The sequence below is a fragment of the Microcebus murinus genome, chromosome 15 (genome assembly GCF_040939455.1).
Source record: "Microcebus murinus isolate Inina chromosome 15, M.murinus_Inina_mat1.0, whole genome shotgun sequence".
NCBI classification, from domain to species: Eukaryota; Metazoa; Chordata; class Mammalia; order Primates; family Cheirogaleidae; genus Microcebus; species Microcebus murinus.
Genome location: NC_134118.1, coordinates 15,330,624 through 15,346,399, shown reverse-complemented (window position 1 = coordinate 15,346,399; position 15,776 = coordinate 15,330,624). Strand labels below are relative to the sequence as shown.

General features: G+C 40.7%; 1 protein-coding gene across 2 annotated transcripts in view; it reads left to right on the top strand.

Moving 5' to 3' along the window:
• The window catches only part of DTNBP1 (dystrobrevin binding protein 1), a 129,359-nt gene that overhangs the window by 44,025 nt on the left and 69,558 nt on the right, over nt 1-15,776 (top strand). For both annotated transcript variants that reach the window (XM_012753527.3, XM_020280121.2), the window contains exon 6: nt 1,139-1,271. In XM_012753527.3, coding sequence (XP_012608981.3) covers nt 1,139-1,271 — 133 coding nt within the window. The remainder of the gene's footprint in view (nt 1-1,138; nt 1,272-15,776) is intronic.

The window sequence follows — 15,776 nt, the reverse complement described above, 5'->3', positions numbered from 1 at the left end:
TGAGACTCGAAGGCTGCATGGCCAACTTGTTCCTGCTCTGCTGCCCCTTTCCCCCTGGATTGCTGTCAGTTCCCAACTTGGGAGTGATCTCTTGTTGAGTTGTCCCTCACTCTTTCTCATCTGTGCGAGATGCTACTTTGCATCCCCACAGCACCTGGCACCTAGCTCTGTCAGGCTGTGTTGCCACTGAAATATGCTTCCCTTTTGCTGTAAGCTGCTTGAGTTCAAGGACTGTCTTTTCCGTCTTTGTGACTGGCGCATGTCAGTGGGCATTTGATAAATGGTTATGAGGCTGTTTGGATTCTGAGATCTTTTACTCTAACGCATTTCTGTCGCATGAGAAAAAAACCAATCCTTGCCCCTACGATCATGGTTTACTTAGCATCCTATCCACTGGAAAGCATTGTAGTCTAAGAGGGACTTGGTTTAGATTCCTGATCTGCTTCACTAGCTGTGTGACTTTGGGTGAGGCACTGAATTTGTTTCTCTAGGCTTTGGTCTTGAATCTTTTCAGTGAAAAATTTGACTGGATGATCTTCATGTTCCGATAAAGCTGCAAAGCTCTGTGGCCTAGAGGCAGAGAAGGACAGTGGAATACTGGTCACCTGGTGGATGGAGCTGAGTCTCTTTCCACCTGACCACTGACTGTCCTGGTAACCTGTGCGTACTGAATATTTGTACATGTCTGCTGTGCCTTGTGTATATGATACTCAGGAGGCAAAACAAATGCTTAAGTAACTTGAGAGAGTGAATATTAAATTAAGTTAGGTATAATTTGTATTAACTGAATTTTGCTATATTCTCATGTGAAAATTAAATATTCACATACGGTATATGAGATTATTAGGATGTAATATTAGACTAATCAAGATACTCCATTTCTTCAACTTTCTGGTTAATAAAGTATTTAGGAAAGTTACATCTTTAAAATGGTTGAAATATAGTCAAAAAAGTTAATTTGAAGTATGTTTTAGTGTTATTATATTTTATTTTGCTTCAAGAAAGTTTAATGAAGAACATTAAACAAAGGCAAAACAATATCACCAATTTAAACTTTTATCTTTTTGACACTTTCTTATCTTCATGATCAGGGATTGTGATTTTTGATGTTTCTTCTTTTTATCTTATATTCTTTCAGCTCATTTAGAGGCTAGTTTTGAGGAAGTAGAAAATCACCTGCTGCATCTGGAAGATCTTTGTGGGCAGTGTGAATTAGAAAGATGCAAACACATGCAGTCCCAGCAACTGGAGAATTACAAGAAAAATAAGAGGTGAGTTTGAAACATTTGCCACTATATTCATTTTCAATCTCAAAGTTTTCCACATTACTTTTCATGCTGTTCTTTATAAATTATGATTGATAAAAGATAAAGGTTCCAACACGTAAGGCTCATTAATGAGCTTTCCAAAGTGCTTTTTTTTAAAACCACTTCTGTTGCCATTTTATGGAGATGAGTTACAAAAAGCCCAGAACGGACTAGAATTTAAATCCCTAATATGAAGGTGGAGGGGAGCAGAGCAAAGGGCAAAGTTTTCAAGAAAGTAGGAGCCCCTTCCTAGTTTTCTCCAAGGGGCAAATGAATGTCTTTCTCTTCTCCTCCTTTATTATTAGAGAGGGAGGGAATGAAATCAAGCCCCAGCCTATGGAAAGGGGCTAGATAGGTTTGAATCTCAACTCGGCCACATAGTACCTGTAGGGCCTTAGGTAAGTTAGGTAAGCTCTTTTAGCCTCAGTGTTACTGGTTTATGATGGGGATAATAATGTACCCACTGCATAGAGTTGTTGTGAGGACTATATGAGATTATTATTATCTAATTCAATTAGTGCTTGGTAAGTATTAGTTATAATAATGGTTATTATCCTAGGCCAGCCTGAACTGGAATTAGGAGTCTAAGGGTAACAGCCTGCTAGGCTAGCTGTGGCATCCCACGTCCTGCCCCATCTGAGACAGGGCTGGAAGATGCAGGGTGGGTATTTCGAAGTCCATGGGGAAGTCTATCCATGGTGGCTGGTAAGAGGGTGTAAGACTGACTGTCATCTGTGCTGGGCACAGCAGAAATTGAAGCTGCAAAGCTAGATGGAAGAAAACAGAAGTCATGGGGTAAGAATCTGGCTGTGACTGAAGAGCAGATTTGGTGGGAACAGAAGATGGATATGTTGGGCAGGGTACACCATTGGTCATAAGAATATTGGTAAGTTGAGTTATTCTGGGTGTAGGATATGACAGCAGGAGTGGGCTACTGATGTGGACAGGAGGAGCTGGTGACATATATATATATATATATATATATATATATATATATATACACACACACACACACATATAAATTGAAGCTAATGCATACATGTGGCAGGTTATCACTTTGATGTTGTAGTCTTCCAGCATGATGTCAAAGGGATAGGGCAGAGTCAAAAAGTGAGTATTTTACAGTTGAGGTTCTTAATCAGGTCCCCGTGTCCTTAGAGCCATCTGGAGAGAGTGTTTAAAATGAAGGCTCCTGGGCTTCGTCATTAAAGAGTCCAATCCAAAGTTAATTCCAGTGGTGTTGCTTTAAATAAGCATTCCAGGTGATTCTGGAATAGGTGGTTCTGGGACTACATTTTGAGAGACTGTGGGGCACAGCTGGGGGCTGGCTCATGTGCAGGCTCTAGATCAGGGGTCCTCAAACTTTTTAAACAGGGAGCCAGTTCACTGTCCCTCAGACCATTGGAGAGTGTGCACTGTGGGCCTGGGACGAGTCGGCTGCTAAGCAGGACAAAAACACCCGGCAGGCGGGATAAATGTCCTAGGTGGGCATCATGTGGCCCGCAGACTGTAGTTTGAGGATGCCTGCTCTACATAGAAGAGCTTCAGAAGAGCTCCAAGGGGGGCCATGGATCAAATGGTTCACAAAAGTTTGTATGTACATGAATCTTTCTGGAGGTGTTTTCTGTAAGTTTCCTTTGCCTCACAAAGATTACAAGAGGGTATGTGGCAGCATTAAAAGTGGAGTCCTCATCAAAGGAAGGACTTTTGAATGAGTAGGTGAGCCTTGGGGCCTAGGGGATCCCCACACTGATATCTGGAGCCTGAGAGACAAGAAACTTCCCTCAAGAGGAAGGTCGAGGATTAGAGATGGTTAGGTTAGTCTTCAATGTTAAATGAAAAGATAGGGAGCTACTGTGTTGTGAAGAAGTTAGTAGTGATGGAAGTAAGTTAATTATGATGCACAGAAGTTTCAAGGAATATGGTAGAAAGCCTTGGAATCTTGAAAGGAAATTTTTGCAGGAGGTTGGACATCTTGAATACAGATGGTATGACATTAGAAGATAGTCTCCTCATCTGTAAAATGGGGATGGTAATAATAGAGTACCTTATAGAGATGTTTTAGAGATTCAATTTGTGAAGCGTTTGGAATAGAGCTTGGTACCTGGTGAGTGCTGTGTCAGTGGTGGCCAGGCTTGATTACCTTATATTATTACTGTGCAACTATAAATAGATGGATAAACTGTATTTTTAATGCCAGCTATGTTTTCTAGCTACTTAAATATAAGAATTATATGAATATTGCTATGTTTCTATCAATATGTATTGAAATTTGATTGTTTGAAACACATTATAGGCATACATCAGAGATATTGTGGATTTGGTTCCCACCACCACAATCTGCAGTAAAATGAATCACGTGAATTTTTTTGTTTCCTGGTGCATATAAAAGTTATGTTTATACTATACTGTAGTCTATTAAGTGTGCAATAACATTATGTCTAAAAAAACAGTGTACATACCTTAATTAAAAACACATTATTGCTTAAAAATGTTGGCAAGCATCTGAGCCTTCAGCAAGATAACCTTTTGCTGCTGGAGAGTCTTGCCTCAGTGTTACGACTGCTGATTGATTAGGGTGGTAGTTGCAGAAGGTCAAGGTGGTTGTGGCAATTTCTTAAAATAAGATAAATGAAGTTTGCCACATCGATCTCTTCCTTTTACAAAAGATTACTCTGTAGCATGTGATGCTATTTGATAGCATTTTACCAACAGTAGAACTTTTTTCAAAATTGAAGGCCAGGCCAGGCGTGGTGGCTCACACCTGTAATCCTAGCATTCTGGGAGGCCGAGGTGGGTGGATTGTTTGAGCTCAGGAGTTTGAGACCAGCCTGAGCAAGAGCGAGACCTTGTCTCTACCAAAAATAGAAAAAATTAGCTTGGCATGGTGGCGCATGCCTGTAGTCCCAGCTACTTGGGAGGCTGAGGCAGAAGGATCACCTGAGACCAGGAGTTTGAAGTTGCTGTGAGCTAGGCTGACAGCATGGCACTCTAGCCCAGGCAACAAAGTGAGACTCTGTCTCAAAAAAAAAAAAAAAAAATTGAAGTCGATCTTCTGAAACCCTGCCTGCTTTGTCAACTGAGTTTATGTAATAGTCTTTGCTGTTGTTTCAACAGTGTTCACAGTATCTTTATCAGGAGTAGATTCCATCTTAAGAACCCATTTTCTTTGTCCATCCATAAGAAGCAACTCCTCATCTGTTTAAATTTAATCATATCTTCAGGCTCCACCTCTAATTCAGATTCTATTGCTATTTCTACCACACCTGAAGTTATTAATACTTTGTCTACTAAAGTCTTAAACCCCTTAAAGTCATCCATGAGGGTTGGAATCAGTTTCTTTCAAACTTCTGTTAATGTCGATGTTTTAAAAAAATTTTTAAATTTCTTTAAGAGACAGAGCCTTGCTTTGTTGCCCAGACTGTAGTACAGTGGTGCAATCACAGCTCACTGTAACCTTGAACTCCTGGGCTCAAGCAATCATCCCGCCTTAGCCTCCTAAGTGGTTGGGACTATAGATATGCGCCACCATGCCCAGCCTAATGTTGATATTTTGACCTCCTTCCATGAATTATGAATGCTGTTAATGGCATCTAGAATGGTGAATTTTTTCTAGCAGGTTTTCAATTTACTTTTCCCAGATCCATCAGAGGAATAATAATCTATGGCAGCTATAGCCTTATTTAATGTGTTTCTTAAATAATAAGACTTGAAATTTAAAATTACTTCTTGATCCATGGGCTGCAGAATGGATGTTTTGTTAATAGGCATGACAACAACATTAATCTTGTAAATCTTAGTCAGAACTCTTAGGTGACTGGGTGCACTGTCAGTGAACAGTATTATTTGGAAAGGAATCTTTTTTTCTGAGTAGTAGGTCTGAACAGTGGCTTCAAATATTCAGTAAACCATGCTATAAACAGGTGTGCTCTCATCCAGGCTTTGTTGTTCCATTGATAGAGCATGGGCAGAGTAAATTTAGCATAATTCTTAAGGGCCCCAGGATTTTTTGGAATGGTAAGTGAACATTGGCTTTGACTTAAGGTCACCAGCTGCATTTTCCCCTAACAAAAGAGTTAGCCCATCCTTTGAATCTTTGAAGCCAAGCATTGACTTCTCTCAGGTTATGAAGATCCTAGGTGGCATCTTATTCCAATAGAAGGCTGTTTCATCCACATTGAAAATATGTCATTTAGTGTAGCCACCTCCATCAGTTATCTTAGCTGTATTTTCTATATAAGTTGCTGCAGCTTCTACATCAGCACTTGCAGTTTCACCTTGCACTTGTTGTGGAGATGGCATCTTTCCTTAACTCTTATGAACCAAGCTCTGATAGTTCGGAGCATTTCTTCTGCAGCTTCCACACCTCTCTCAGCCTTCACAGAGTTGAAGAGAGAGTTAGGGCTTTGTTCTGGATTAGGCTTTAGCTTAAGGAATGTTTTGGCTGGTTTGATCTTCTATCTAGAGCACTGAAACTGTCTCCATATCAGCAATCAGGCCGTTTTGCTTTCTTATCATTCATGTGTTCATTAGAGTAGCACTATTAGTTTCCTTTGAATTCACAACTTTGCTAACTGCTTGGTACAGGAGGCCTGCCTTTCAGCCTGTCCTGGCTTTTGACATGCCTTCCTCAGTAAGCTTAATCTTTTCTAGCTTTTGACTTCAAGTAAGAGAGTCTTCCTCTTGAAATGATTATTACTGATTCAATTCAAAATTATTAATAGAAAACAATTTGCTTGGGTTATTGTGAAAAGTCCTTGAAGACCTAAGCTTCTCTGCCACTAAATTTCTTCTCTGCCACTTAACTACCTCTTTGACCTTCTCAGTGATCTATCCTCAGCTTTCTTATCTGTGAAATAGAGATAATGAAAGTTCCTGGCAGGGTTACTGAAAATAAGAAATAATTTTTTTAAAGGCCCAAATAAAAGCAGTCCTGTTTAGCTCACAGAATCACTGGTAATTCTCAATTCTGGTTAACTTGCTTCTCTAAATACAAATAGTGGAAATACCGAATATGAAACATTTCTTAAATCTGTTTATAAACTGTAATCTTCTTGAAACTCTTATCCTATGAATTATCTTTTTAAAAGAAACTTTTTGGAAGGAAGTTATTTAGTCTGATTACTTATACGGCTGATTAATCGTTGATCATAGTATAACTAATTTGGTTACAAAACTGAGACTTGAGCAATTGTATCCAGTCAAATGTAGATTAACGAAAAAATATCTCTTGAATAAATCATGTAGAAAAGTTACTATTTGGAGTTTTATTTACGTATTAAGCTTCTTCTTGGTTACTCCTCTTCAATCCTAATGTATCAAAACTGGAAATAATGACGAAGGCTAATGTAATTACACCAAAATAGCTTTGATACAGAACTTTCATTTAACACAATAGTTTGAACAGTCATCTTTGCTGAAAACCCACTAAAATGATAATAAAGAATTTTTTATAAATTATAATTGAAAAGAACAAGAAGAAGGGAAGAAAAAATAACAGTAGGTGAGAAATGGCATCAACATTTTGGAAGATGGAAAGTGGATAGATGAATGGTAACTAATTTAGCAGAGCCGAGAGGACAAACCTGTGCTGGGGTGAGTGCCAGTGCAGGGGAACATGGACGTGAGGTGTGTTGGTGTGTACCACAGGGCTCTAGAGGGCTCAGGAATTGCAGGCACCAGGAACCTTAAAAGATAATGTGTGCTGAGAGCAGGAGAACTGGTTGAAAGTACATATGCAGGAAGTTCGATCCTCTGATCCTCTGCTCAGCCGGATGCTTACCCCAACCTTTGCTCATCACACAACATGGGGTTGCACCTGAGAGGCTCTGGATTTGATTCTAGACACAGCTGAGGACAGGTAGAGGTGCAACTATTATTGAAAACAGAGAGATTAAGTGAAAGTCTACGTAGTCAACAGTGACATTGTTTAGGCCGCTTTCCCCACTGGATCCCTTGTGCAGAAGACTGGAGGCTTCGTGTGAGAAACCAGCCAGCTCGAGACATAAGACCTGCAGATGTGGACATTTAGGGAGTTCTCTGATGAAACAGCTGGGTCTGCATCTTGACACCTCCTGGTGATGAGTCACACACCTCTGTGCATGACTTCCAGTCAACTGTTTGGTTCCTCACTATTAAATGTGGATGGACAGCTGAGGAATGGTGTTCAGTTGAGGAAAGCTTCCAAAATGAAAGGGACCAAAATACATAGAAAATAAACTAATAATAGTTAAAACACACACACACACTCAGAAGAATGAGAGACTTTGAGGGGATGCTATCAAAAAGAATTAACAGGAGAGAGCTTTTAGAAATAAAATATGATAGCAAAGGTAGAAACTTCAGAAAGCATTGGAAGATAGAAAGCATTGGAAGATGATGTTAGACCTCTATATAAGAGAACAAAAAGACTGAGAAAAGCTAATGTTAAGAAAATTGAGAGTTAATTCATAAGGTCCATATCTGATTACTGGGAGTTTCTGAAAGAAAGGAGAGATAAAAAGGAGAGACAAATTTATTAAAGAAATAATATAAGAAAATTGTCGAACTGAAGGATATGAATGTTTGAGTTTGAAAGGGCCTATTAAGTACCTTACAAAATGAGTGGGAAAAGATCCATTGTGAATACATATTTTTGTAAATTTCAGACTAGGAATAAACATTATAAAAGCCTTCAGAAAGGTTATATATTAAGAATGAGGAGTCAAAAGGAACATCCACTCTTCAGCCACTACGCTGAAAGTAGAAATGATTTATACTAAGAATATTTACTTGGCAAAATTTTCAAGCACGGTTTTCATGAAGCATGAGGAAATAAAGTCATTTCCAGGTATACAAGGGCTCCAATTTAGCTTGTCAGGAAGCTACTGGAAGATACGTTCCACAAACAAAGGAGTAAACCAAAAAGAAAGATCCAACACAGAGGAGAGGTGAGTCGCCCTGAGAGGATTCATTTAATTCAGGAGAGAATCAAAGGGAATTTCCAGGTTGACGGTGAAAAGATGCTTCAGCAGGCTGGAGAGCAATCCATGTTGAAGCAGGGAGACTCCACAGGATTCTAAGAGTAATGTTTCCAAGGGAAAAAAATGAAACTAATAAGATTGTCCAGTATGCTTGACCTTATTGAAAGGAATTTTATGAACTCTGGTAGAGAGTTTGATGATGAATTAGTGATAAGTATGCTTTTTAAAACCAAGCAAACAACAACAAGGCAAATCTTAATGCTAAGGGAAAAAAAGTTGTACAAGAAAAAAGTAATATGCTCTATGGCTCAGTCATAAACAATATATTATGTATTAATAAAGAATTGTGATATAACTTATTGGGAGAAAAGCATGTATTTCTGTTGAGAGGAGGAAGGGGTCTAAAATAGCTATTCCTCGACTTTTGCAGTAGGAAATCAATAAGGAATATTTAAAATAGAAAAAAAAATCAATACTGGTACATTATTTAGAAATAACAGCAGTAAATACCTAACTGAAAGACTTGAATGTGGCTTCTTGTGAAAAGCAGGACAGAACGGTAGAGAGAGCTGGGCAGGGACAACTCTTCTTCGCTGTAAATGAACCCTTGTGAGTACTGTCTGACACAAGGAATGTAAATGTGCTATGAACTTAAAAATTGAATTTGGAAATTTTTTATTAGCTGCAACATTCCCTGAAGTGTTTGACATGGAATACTAGACTGAAAAGATAGCCACTGATAAAATATTCCACGATCAAATAATCCAGAAACACTTGATTCTGTGTTTGCTGCCCGGAACCTTGCAGTATGTGTCAGTGAATTAAAGGTTCTGATAATTCCTGTAGTAAAGAAATTTGTTTGACTCAGCATTTCACAACTTACTCACAGAACCATTTTGCATGTAATATATATTCAAATTCTGTGACTTAGGATTCTACGTAACACTAAGAAATTTTAAATACTGTTAGCAAAAGTTAAACTTTTAATTTTCTGATCCATAAGAGATAAGTTTCTTAAAAATAAGCCTCCTTCCTTTTTAATAAGATACTGTGCAAACTAATGATTTTCCTTTTCTTGCTCTGAAGAAAAAGATAATATGTGATACAGAAAGTTGGGTATATGGTATATATATATATGTTTATACATTTTTTAAACAAGGTCTACATACTCTGTAGATATCTAGAAAATTGAGGCCAGGCAACTGGATGGGGATGGGGAGAGTGGGAAAATGAAGAATAATTTCTTTTTTTCTGGTGGAGGGGGAAGAGACTCAATTTTATTTTGCTTTTTATTTCAGAAAACAGAAGCATTAAAAATATGTGGAATTTTATCAAACATACATTTTGCCAGAAAAGTGGTGTAAAATACATCACTGAGATAAAAGTCTACAGAAACACTCTTTTTACATATGGCTGTGACAGACTATCATCTTAATCTAATTTTCAAATGACTGAGCATATAAATTTTAGGATCAGAATAACCTTAATTACAATTTATTTGCATCATTTGTGATAAAAAGTAACATCTGCCACAATCATTTAATCTTAAATGTTGAAGAATCCAAAATGGGGAAAATGGTGCTGCTGTTTCTTAATTTGTTTAGAGCAGGGTCCCCAACCTATGGTGTGTTGTAATATAATTTCATTATATATTACAATATAATAATAATAGAAATAAAGTGCACAATAAATGTAATGAGCTTGGGTTGGGCGCGGTGGCTCACGCCTGTAATTCTAGCACTCTGGGAGGCCGAGGCGGGAGGATCGCTTGAGCTCAGGAGTTCGAGACCAGCCTGAGCAAGAGCAAGACCCCATCTCTACTATAAATAGAAAGAAATTAGCCAAACAACTACAAATAGAAAAAAGTAGCCGGGCATGGTGGTGTGTGCCTGTAGTCCCAGCTACCCAGGAGGCTGAGGCAGGAGGGTCGCTTAAGCCCAGAAGTTTAAGGTTGTTGTGAGCTAGGCTGACGCCATGGAACTTTAGCCCAGGCAAGAGAGTAAGACTCTGTCTCAAAAAAATAAAATAAAATAAATGTAATGAGTTCGAATCATGCCTAAAAACCATTCCCCCCCCACCCCGTATCCCACCGAGATCTATGGAAAAATTGTCTTCCATGAAAATGGTCCCTGTTGCCAAAAAGGTTTGGGACTGCTGGCTTAGAGCATTTAAGAATCTAGCAAGACAGTTAACACCAAGAATCAAGTTAAACTTTTTGGCATTAAATAAAATTATTACAAAAGGACAACATTGTATGTTACTGAGATTTCAACTACACTTAGGTCTTCAGGTGCTAAAAATGTTCTGCCAATCCCTAATGCCTACTTACCACATGATTTATGTCAGGTGGAACGATTTTAAGAGCACCTCAGGGACTAGAGAAGCAGCACCCGTGTGTGTTGGGGGTTCAGGGCGCTGCCTCTTATCCTTACCTCGCCAAGGAGGGGTCCAGACACCCGTGACTCCTTACTCTGCGTCCCAGCCCAGGACGCTGCCACTGTGTTACTGCTCCTCTGACAACTTTCAAGGAAACTATTTTCACAACTTTTACTTTACAAAGTCAAGGAACCATGTGCCCTCTGAGTACGGAACGTGTGTTCGCTTTCTGCTCACTCGTGAGTCACTCCTCAAAGACAGCGTCCTTGGCCTTAGGCCTGAGGGGCAGTGGTGGAGAATGAGAACCCTGAGTCTGCTTGGCTCCCACGTCACTCTTCCAGTCCCAGCCAGCCCTGGCTCACAGCTGCTGCCCACTGGACGGGGACCTGACCGGGGCCCAGCCCACCTGTCAGAAGGCCAGCAGCTGTCACGCAGGTGGGCAAAAGTTGAGACTTGCCCCTGACTGACACTTGGGGCATTGTGATCCCAGACTTCCTAGCTTTAGGGACCTGGCTGATCTGATTAGAGAGATCTCTGGCTTCTATCAGCAACCCGCCGCTGTTGCCTGGAGCTAGCTTGACTAAGATTCTCCTCTTTGGAACTTACAGAAGCTTGACTCTAGTAGCCTTGAAGATCTGGAGGAGGTCAGTTACGCAATATGATGAGAACAGCGACAGTGAAAGTGCTTATTAAATGTAAATACTTGTATTGATCACAAAGCCACCAACGAGAGGGCAGAATCCACTTGCCCAGTGATGGGCTATGTAGATGCTAGGCTGACGACTCTGGGCCAGAATGACTTTGCCATGTCTGAGCGCGATCCAGGACACGCCTGTGTCTGAGAGGGCCCCCTGTCAACAGTCCCGCAGGCTGCACTTTTCATACTCTCCCTCTGCCTTCATGGGCAGGGAATAGCCCTAACAGTTTGTAATGTTGTGTGCATGCACGTGTCTTTAGCACGCACTCTGGAGTTCATGCTCCTGAAAAATTTCCTTTCAGACGGTCTGTTTGCTGGTGAAAAGTCACTCTCAAAATCTCTAAGAATTGATACGCAAAGAAAATTAGAAACTGTATCACAGGAAGTTGCTATTTATTCCAGTGTCACATTGCCTGGGAGAAGATAATGTTTATTTCAATAAATCTCGTGGGATGAGAGAAGAAATTAAAAGCTAGAAAATGGTTCATGCCTTCTGTACCTGCTAGCACCGAACCTGCTCACTGCCTCTCCCTGTTTCTTTGCGGGCACACGCAGTCACCTGTACCGGTGACAGGCTGAGTGCATGCTCAGCAGAGGGGGCCGCGTGAGTGAGTCAGGCAGTGCCGTTTCTGGAAACTCGTGTTGAGTGCCGTTTGGTGCATGCCCTCCGCTCTCGGTTGTGGGAACTGCAGGTCTCACGGACCAAGCTGCAGAGCTTTTCAGACACACACAGGGAGACGAGGCTCTCACACCTTTGCCCATCCACAGGGGCTGACAAAGGCCATGGATGTGAGTCATCTTTGATTTTATAAGTTTATAAGCCACAGACCAAATTTAGTCTTATGACTTTGTTATGCCCCATTTTGGAATAAAAACTGTTTGTGAAGTAGCTTTTGGTTAATTCCAGACATCTCGTCTCTCTCCAGAAGACACACTTCCTAGAGTACCCTGGCTCAAAGGTCATTTCTGTTGGCAGGGACAGGCGTACCCCCCCATCCCCCCTGCATGCTGTGTCTCCCCATGCCACATGGCCAGAACGCGGTACGAAGAGAGCATCGTTTTATAACCATACAGCCCTATCTCAAATGATGCTGATTTTAAAAGTATTTAAAAAGAAGAGGACCATGATCCAGGTAGCACGCTGCTTGGGAAAACTTTGGAAACTGAGGCTCTACCTCACTGGAATAAGTAGAGAAGGGTTCTTGGCCATCGCCAGAGGGCTGTCTGACACAGGAACTGCCCTTGCTCCTAAGTCTGCACTTATCTGAGCTTCGACACAACTGCATTTCACTCAGGGCATGGCCCGTGAGGACCCCAGTAATTCACAGCTAACTTCTCATGGTGAGGGCATTGCTGATTTCGCAGCCAGCTTTAAACTGCTCCTGTAATTGGACTCACATTTTTCCAGGTGAGCCTTTATTAATATTTTCATATTCTAATTTGCATTGGTATAATACAAAACACAGCAAAGGAGCACACAGTGCTTTATTTAACACCATGTCTGTGACAAGGAGCCAGCTTGGAATCCACAGTCAGGAGGGAACAGGACCCACATTCTGCTGGCCTACTCTTAAGAAGATGTGACACTTCTTGGGATCGCTTATAGTTTTTGAGAGCCCTCATAAAATGAGCTCCTAGGACCACTCTCTTCTCTGGAAACCTGGACTCTGGCTGGGTCAGGGTGGTCTCCTAATTGCTCATCATGTTTTATTTTGGTCTAAGCTTGTTCCAGATCCTCTCCAGGGCTACTTTTCTCATGAAGAAGGGGACGGCAAAGTTCCACTTGAACCACTCTGTTACATGTGCTTCTGAAAATTCTTAGTTAAAAATTCCTTGTAAAATTCCTTAGTAAAATTCCTTAGTAAAAAATTCCTTGTAAAGCCATTTCTTTGGCATTTAATATTGCTTTCTGCCTTGACTCAGTTCTCAGTTCTAGGCCTTTAGCTTTAGTCTTAAGTGAATAAATTCTTCTTTTTCCTTACTAAATATCAAATTCTGGTTTGCCCGGAACTATCGATTCCATTCTTGTGTTTCTTGCCTTAATTCTCTAAGCTTTTGTTACAATGGTGATTCTTTTTCAGGGATATAAAAGTGAACAGGTCAAAGATCTGAATATTTATCTGGAGTTTCTAGCCAATCATGGCAAAATTTTCTTGAAGGGCAGAATCTTGAGACCTAGAGAACCAGCCATGCACTCAGGAAGCACAAAGATGGAACCACACATAGGAAATACAAATTACCCCAACATGAAAACCGTTCTGTTGTGTAGTATGTGATAGCTCAGCACCACACCCCTGCAATCAGTTGGCACCATGCTCTGGTGCAAGCTGACGGCGGCAGCCAACAAAGGCACAGCAGAGAGGAGAAAGAAGGGCCTTCCTCCCGCGCTGCAAGGCTGCCATGGCCCCATGACCCCCAGCTCCCCAGAATGAAGGATAATTTCTCACACTCCTCCAGTGTGCATTTTCTCATTCAGCTCACACTAGAACCGATAGTGTGGGCAGGACAAGAATGACTAGAGTTGAGAAGGAGACTGAGTTGCACGAAATCATCTGGTTACTTAGGGGCCAGCATCAGAGCCAGGGTCTTCAGACTCCCCACCTCCCCAAACCAAATATATCACCTTTTAAAAAAAAATTAAGTTGGTACAAACTGAATCAGTCCCAGGTGTTGGTATCAATGCATCTGTAGTTGAGAACAGATATATGATAAAGGAAACAAAACAGGATAATGTTACAGTGGCAAGGCATGGAGGATCACTTTAGCTAGGGCGAGCAGGGAAGGCCCTTCTGATACATGAGAACTGAGCCCTGAATAAAAAAGCAGTCAAGAGAGGATCTATTGGAAGGAATAATAGGTGCAAAGACCCTAAATCATGAACAGTAGGTTTAGGAAAATGAAGAAATAGAACTAAAAAAAATATAGAATCTCAACCTTCTAAATTTTTAATCTTCCCAGTACCACCATAATCCTTGGAGTGCTTATTGAAATTCTCTGACAATTAATTAGTTACATTATACTTAAAATCACACATAAGTATGTAATTTAGTTTAAATATTTCTTATTTCCAAACTTCTAGATCACTTATGTTTTTCCCTTCAGTACACAGCATACCATCAGAATTTCTCCAAAAATAGCTACATCTTGAACAGTAATTTTAGCAATTATAGTTAATTATAAATGACTCATAATTTTAACACAGTCTTCTGTTGGACTTGAAATGCTTAGGGGTATCTAAACTCCAGGAACATTTTTCACTGATTTATTCAGACTTTGAAATTTGCATGTCTCTTAGAACTTGTCTCCTATAAATTGTGATCACTGCTGCTTTTCCTGAGGTTTAGTGGTTATATGCATATTTTGGAAGAGTCATCATTGCTTTTGCTTTATGTTTACATGTCCATTATAGCTAATGCTAACTGCTGAAGGACTATACCTTCTTTCTGTTTGTATTTATTTTTGTTTTATTTCTTGGTAACCGAACATTCAGACTGTAGACAAAATGTACACAATCTTTAGAACAAAGCATAACAGATTTATTTGAGATATTATGGTATATCTGTAATGGTATTTGACCAGTATATGTCCTAGAGAACAACCTGCCGAAATCCTGGGCTTTGAGAAGTGACTGTCCAGGCTAACCTGGACAGGTGATGTGGCTGAAGGTCTGACCAGCACTTCCATCTCAGAAAGTTGGAGGAGGAGGGATGCCTGGGAGGAGTGTAGCCCTCAGGCCTGGCTTTGCTGAGAATGGGACAGAAGAAACCAATGGCATCTTCTAGGGTGAAGATGGCTCTGGAACCTCATCCAAAGGAGATAGGCAGGAAGGCAGTAGCTGGCTCTGAGGTTCTGCAGTGGAAGTCTGTTGGATGCTTGAATGGAAAGTGGAGCGGGAGTAGTTTCCCTCAGGCAATACTTTTATAAAAAGGGAGTGAACTTGTGCATCCTCCCAAGTTGGAGTAGCAGGGATCAGATTTACTGTCCCACCTGATAGAATAAAAAACCAGACCAAAAAAAATGAGATCACGTGTTTTAAGACGCTAGACTTTGGGCACAGAAGAGATGTGATGATACTTGATAGGTAGAAAACAAGTGAGGTGCGCCCTGTGGTTGCCCTGGCATCCTGCCTTGAGAGTTGCCAGGGTGCAGTGCAGGGAGGGGACCCAGGTAGAGCCTGGAAGACTCTGAGTTGAAGAGAGAGAGCTGAGAGTCTGGGGAGACCACGGCCGCTAGAGTTTGGAGGACATAGTCCCAGCGAGCAGAGAGTAGCTCAGAGAGAGAATCCCTGAAATCTGCAGAGAGTTCCCTTGATTATTCCGAAGAGTGCTGATAAGTAATGTGAGGAAACTACCTGAGACAGGAGGGGGAAAACACCCCAAAGGACAAATTAATAGTGCCTGGCATTCACACAGAGCCTGTTCCCCACAGCGACAC